Below are 6,273 nucleotides of genomic sequence, written 5' to 3'. Positions count from 1 at the left end.
GCACGTGTGTGCGTGCACGTCCTCCTGCACATGCATGTCCTTCTGACGCGCACGTTGTGTGCACGCCTGAAGGACATGCATGTGCAGGAGGACGTGCAACGTTTCCATGTGGCGTGCACGTCTGCAGAGCCTCCTGCCCTCGACCCGTCCCACACGCACCCCCACGTGCACGCGCCCCGTCGGGCGCGCCGCCCCGGGGTTAATGGGTGTTCAACCTTTCCATTATCCCGATCAGCCAAGAATTACCTGCTGAATGATGTTTGCATTAATATAATATATATGGTAATTTCCCTGCTCTTAATTACGGCTGGGCCCGGCGCGGCGGGGGAGGGGGCTGATCATGTGTAAAATTGATTTGCCAAGGAAAAATATGGTGATAGAGCGAGAGCGCGCAAAGGGGGGGCACACGTGCACGCAGCCACACAGACGCAGCGGAAAGAGTTGAAGGAAAAGTGCTGGCCTGGGTGGAAAGCGGGAAAAAAAACTTTCCCGCTCACTAGTTCTTCCCATTAAAAAAAAAAAAAGCATCAGCAATAAACCGCCGACACTTTTGGGAGGCTTCCTCGGCAGCAGATTTGAATAAACATTTCCTGAGAGTCCCTGAAGAATAGCAAACAGCTGAGAGACAGAGGTGAAGAGGGGTCAGCCGGCCTGTTGTTGCACGGCGCTGGGCGTGCATGTGGGCGTGCACGGAGGAAAAGCTGGAGGAAGCAGTTTGGGAGAAATTACAGAAGTTTAAATTTGATGCAACTTTTAAGGTGTTTATCTGCAGAGTCTCCACTAAAAAAGTCATTTTTACAGTTTTTAATGTGCAGCTTCTGGAAGATGTTAACTGTGATCTGTAGCAGCGGGCTGGAACCGTTACAGTCAGGGGGCCTTTTAGGGCTGATCCTAACTGATTAAAGAACCCAATCAGGGCCTCAACGTTTAGTTTGACCCTCTAAGAAAATAATATTCTGTTTACATTCTTTACTGTTACTTTTAATAATAAATGTTAATTATATTTATCTTTTGGATTAAATAAAAGCAGAAAAATAACAAAAATTAGTATTTTCTCAAAAATGAAGTTGTGAAACTCATATGACTTCTTTTCAAAATAAAAGACTTCCTGTGCCAAACAGGATCAGTGCAACTTTTAAACAAAGCAAGACAAAAATTGTTTTTTTTTTTTATAATTTATCCTTTTTCCCACCACTGTTTTCTGAACAGAAACTTTGTTGCTTTATGATCTATAAAAATATATTTATTCTTTTTTTAGCAACTCCCCTCTGTTGTGTAGCATTAGATAAAATGTGTTTTATACTCTTAAAATAAACAGAGAAATCAGAAAAAACTTTTTACTAAGTTTAGTTTACTATCTAAAATTCTGAATTCTAGAGGAAAAACGAAGATCAGTCATGAATTTATAAACTTAGATAATCAATATTAATTCAATGCCCTCAAATAATCCCTGATTTTTTTTAAATTACAATTATTTTATTTGTCTTTAGTTAGAGGCTAAAAGAGCCTCATGTGATCCAGAGTATTTCTGTTTCTGCAACTAATTTATAATTTAATCTTTTTTCTGATTTATATTTTTATTTTTTGTGTTTTTGGATTTTTTAAGATTAACGTTTCATTTTACTTTTTTTGTTAAATTTATTTAAGATTATGTATTTTTTAATTTGCTTTTTATGATTTTTTCTGCTCAACATGTTCAAAAAGAATTACTTTAAATTTAAGACTTCTTGTGTAAATTTATTCTTTAAGAAACACATTTTAGGAAATGTGTAGCTAAAAAAATGAACAGAAACCTTCATGTAATTATGATTTAGATTTTTCTATTTTTCAAAGTAAGAGTTTAATATGAAAAAAAGAATTAAATGAAAGAAACTTCTCATATTTTATGGAAATGTTTTGTTGAAATGACATTTGTTTTTTAAATACCAAACGTTTCAGTTTTTGAGGGTTTGTTTTAAATGTCACTAATTCTCACTGTACATCAAATCCTGAATTTAGCATCACGCTGAGCAGAAAAACCTTGAAATAACGTTATTCATCAGTGTGAGAGTCGGGGTGAAGGCGTTCAGCTTCACTCAGAAAGCTTCATTTCCATCTTCAGCTTCTGTGTTTGGTTTCCTTCTGTTCCTCCGTCTTCCAGAACCTTCCGTGTTCCTGCGGTTCGTTCTAAAGCGACTCCACAGCAGCAACAGTTGCTCCGGTTCGGAGGATTTGTGCTCATAAATCGTCTAGTTTGAAGCCGTCTCTGTTTCATTTCTTCTGGACTTTTCCCGTTTCTCGTCTTTGTGTTCATCCCTCCATCCTCTGCTCCCGTGGTTAACGCCGTCTCTGCGCTCCTCCTCCCCGACAGAAGGCGTTCAAAGACACCAGCCAGTACGTGGTCGGCGAGCTGTCGGCGCTGGAGAGCGAGCAGAGGCACATCGACGCGCGAGCGGCGCGCGTGGAGAAGAGGCTGCGCTATCTCATGGACACAGGTACCCCGAGCCCAATTACACTGGAAAAACTGTTTTGGCAAATTGAGCGTGCGCACACACGTGCACACTCCCGTGCACACTTGTGTGTTTCCGTGAGAGAATCTTTGAAGCCCCCCCCTCCCTCCCCGCCTCTCGCTTGAATGTTGCTCAACGTAGCGCTGGGTGGATATGAAAGGAGGGAATTGGGGGTGGAGGGGGAGGAGGGGGTGTGTCTCGGGGATGGGAGAAGAAGGGAGACCTCTCTGGGCCGGGGTGATAAGGGAACCCTTCATGGGGGAAACGATAACTGGGTGCGATAGCCGAGCACGCCGCTGCAGCCGTTTGCCAGCCGCGGCCCCCGTCAGCCAGCCAGCACACTATTGAGCGGGGCGCTCAGCCGTGCACGCTGCAGCCCCCACACCCCCCCCACTACAGATCTGGCCTTCATTGATATGCTGTGGAGGGGGGGGACACAACATGCAACACACACTTCAGTGTTCACACTGACATTCACACACATTCATGTTTACACAAACTCACTAATGTGAACAAACTCAAGCGTTCACACACATTTACACACATGCAATGTTCACACATGTTTACACTCACAAATATTCATACCAACGTGTCCGTGTACACTAGGGCCGCCTCCATTAGTCCAGTACTGTGTTTTCCAGAGTATGAGTCGGGGGTGCGTCTTATTCTCAGGAGTGACTTATTTGTGTTTTACTAACCATAAATAGGCTCATATCTTTTTATTTTCCTAGTAAACATTGGTTCCTTTAGCAGTTGTTTCCTCCAACAGCCACTAGAGGGCTCTGAATCTGAGTATCTGCTACAGACAGCAGAAGAAGAAGAAGTGTCGTCCAAAACTGATTGTTTTTCTTTTAAACTTTGATATTTTTCTTATTTCTTAGCTGAAGATGCTGAAACTGATGGCTAAAATCACTTAAGCTGATAGCTAGCTAAAATACTAGCTAAATGTCAAATTAGCCTAAAAAAAAAACTAGGTTAGCCGAAACTAGCATGTAGCTGAAAAAATAGTTAAGCTTCAGAATATGCTAAAAAACTGAAAAAGCCTAAATTAGCAGAAGAGCTGATGTGTAAATATTAACCAAACTCCAAAACAGCCTAAAAATCTTAAAGAAAAACCTAAATTAGATAAAACAGCTAGCATGTAGCTGAAATATTTGCTAAACTCCAAAATAGACGAAAAATTCTTAGTAAATCCCAAAAAAGTCCAAAAAGCTGCAGAATTCCAATTTTTAAACTATAAAACTGTAACTTTTAAACATAATTCTGAATAATAAAAAGGCAGGAATATTATTCCAGGATAAATCAGCTTAAACCTTCTGGAGGGCCAGAAATAATTATCTGGGGGGCAGATCTGGCCTCAGAGTGAGATGTCTCTGCTGAAGTAGAAATGATCACTTTGCTGCTTCCAGCAGGAACATCAGACAGTCTGGAGTCCTATAGAGTCGGAGTGCAGATGGACACAGTGTGAACGTTCAGCACCACAAAACGCACTTTAGTCAAATTTGAATCTGTGAGAACAAAACTTGACTTTAGTAAAACGTCGTTTCAGATGTTTTTACTCAAATCTCCGTCAGTTTGGTCACTTCTTGCACCAATCAGAGCTGGCTTGTGTTAGCTAGCTCTGATTGGTGGATCTGCGTCATTTTGATATGAACATGTCATTTCAGCCGACTGCAGTCAAAGTGATTTCATGTTTTAATTCATGATTAGAGCCTCCAGGCCACACTTTGGACATGCCTGTTTACACACACACACTCTGTTTACATAAAGTTATCCATAGATACAAATGTTTACAAACAGACGCACACAGCTGCTCTCACACAAACGTAAACACAAACATTCGGTTTTTCATGTTCACTCGTGGTTTCGGCGCCGCTTCAGTGTTGACCTGCAGGCGGCGAGTCGATGGCGTACTCGTCTCTGAGAGCTGCAGGGAGACCATCATGTTAGCAAACATTGCTCTGGAGGCTCGCCGCTCCCTCCGCCGCTTTCACGCCGCCGTCTGACCGCCACTGTCCTCCCAAATCCTGGAAGGAAAAGACGGAATGTTTAGAAATACAAACTCAGGTGGGGAGATCTGAGCTCGCCTTTCATTCCGATGCTGATCTGGAGGTTATCTTAATGCTGTTTGTTAGCCCCCCCCCGTCCAAACATATACCATTGTGTGGGTCTGAAGGCCCCCCCCCCCCGGCCAGCAAGACGCCGGCTTATCCCCCCACCCTGAAAATCTAATTCAATGGGGGGGGGGGGGCAGATATAACACCTAGAAATCGACCTTTACTGGTTTCTACTCTCATGTTCACCTGATCTACCCCCTTCATCGGGATTATCAGAATAAAACGTCTTTAGAAACGGTCAGAGTCTCACTCGGATCTGTTTATGTTTACTGAGGCAACAGGAGAGACTAGAGAGACCCAGCATCATGTCTGCAGGTCTGCCAGCTCAACGTCTAACCACACGTTCAGCTTTGATCCAATCGAGAACGTTTCTCCTCTTTGGTTTCTGTTTTACTTACAAACGAGAAGAAAACCTCAAACAATCATCTCAGAACCAGGCGGCGAACAAGCACCAGCATCATGCTGACGTCCTGAACCTTTGTCTTGTGGTCCTTGAATGAATCAGATGCAGGTACCACACGTGTTCGGCCTGCAGGATCCGTACAGGGCTCGTCACACTACGGTAATGCTTTGTGACGTCATCAATCTCCATCAGTAAATACATCCAAATAGCATCAGCCTCAAACACTAATAAAAATATATAAATATATATAGACTGACGATGAACCAAATAGCACGCTACTCGCTAGCACACGCCACACGTCACAGCCTGATTTCTGTCTATTGGTTCTATTTCATTTTATTTATACAGCCCAATAATCACAAGAATGACTCATTGAGCTTCATGCTGGTGATTTTATGGAAGCAGAAGGTCAGTCATATAATATAAACAACAGCTGATTACTGAGCTACACAGACTAAACTGGTTATCCCCGTCCGTAGACCCTCCCTCCTGGTGAGGAAACACTTCTGAAAATCCTGATTCAGGAAAAACAAGAAACCTCAGGGATGTTAGCATGAGGAGAGATCCTCTCCGGACGGACAGGAGAGTTACCAGGACTGTTAAAGAGGAATTAACTTATCTAACTCTACAACTACATGTTTGAACAGAGTTTAGGACAGGTGGGGGTCCACAGCCAAGATGAGCCGGAGGCGAGGTCCACAGGTAGGAACAGGACAATCCAGGAATTTAGCAGACGTGACTCCTCCCAGCCTGACTTCTTCATTCAAATGTGATAAGATCCTGGGATGGTTCCTCCATCTGATGATTTAGTTTTGTGTTTTACTTTGACTGTGAACATTTGTCCCCCTTTGGTGGTTCTTGGTGTTCTCGTTCGGGCCTTCTTCTTCACTCGGGGAGACTCAAGTAATGCTGCATGTGTGTCACGGCCTGGGTCACACGATGATGGTCCAATGGACCAATCACAGTCCTGGTACTGATCTTCCAGGCTGAACGGTACCTTCACCAGCTGATCAGTGTCCAGTTCTAGAAAGGAGAGAATCTGGACGTCTTCCGTCTCGACCCGGATGAGAGTCCTTCATCCACAGAAGAACTCTAACCTGAACCTCTAATGATGCATTTCTGCAGAACATCATGAACTATCAGCTCTATCCATCTTTGTTTGTCAGCGTGTGTCTGTGATTAAGGCGGTCATGTGGTCATGTGACCTCTCAGGCTCTGCAGCCGGCTGCAGCGCAGTCGTGGAGCAGACGGAGCGATTCCCCCC

At 43.6% G+C, this 6,273-nt stretch overlaps 1 protein-coding gene across 4 annotated transcripts in view; it reads left to right on the top strand.

Annotated features, from left to right (window-relative positions):
• Positions 1 to 6,273, top strand: part of ehbp1 (EH domain binding protein 1) — a 154,739-nt gene that overhangs the window by 125,969 nt on the left and 22,497 nt on the right. For all 4 annotated transcript variants that reach the window (XM_024296537.2, XM_024296535.2, XM_024296536.2 and 1 more), the window contains one exon: positions 2,351 to 2,474. In XM_024296537.2, the coding sequence (XP_024152305.1) occupies positions 2,351 to 2,474 (124 nt within the window). The remainder of the gene's footprint in view (positions 1 to 2,350; positions 2,475 to 6,273) is intronic.

Source organism: Oryzias melastigma, linkage group LG15, assembly GCF_002922805.2.
Source record: "Oryzias melastigma strain HK-1 linkage group LG15, ASM292280v2, whole genome shotgun sequence".
Lineage (NCBI taxonomy): Eukaryota > Metazoa > Chordata > Actinopteri > Beloniformes > Adrianichthyidae > Oryzias > Oryzias melastigma.
The sequence above is the reverse complement of the archived record's forward strand: the minus strand, read 5'-3'. Positions and strand labels throughout refer to the sequence as shown.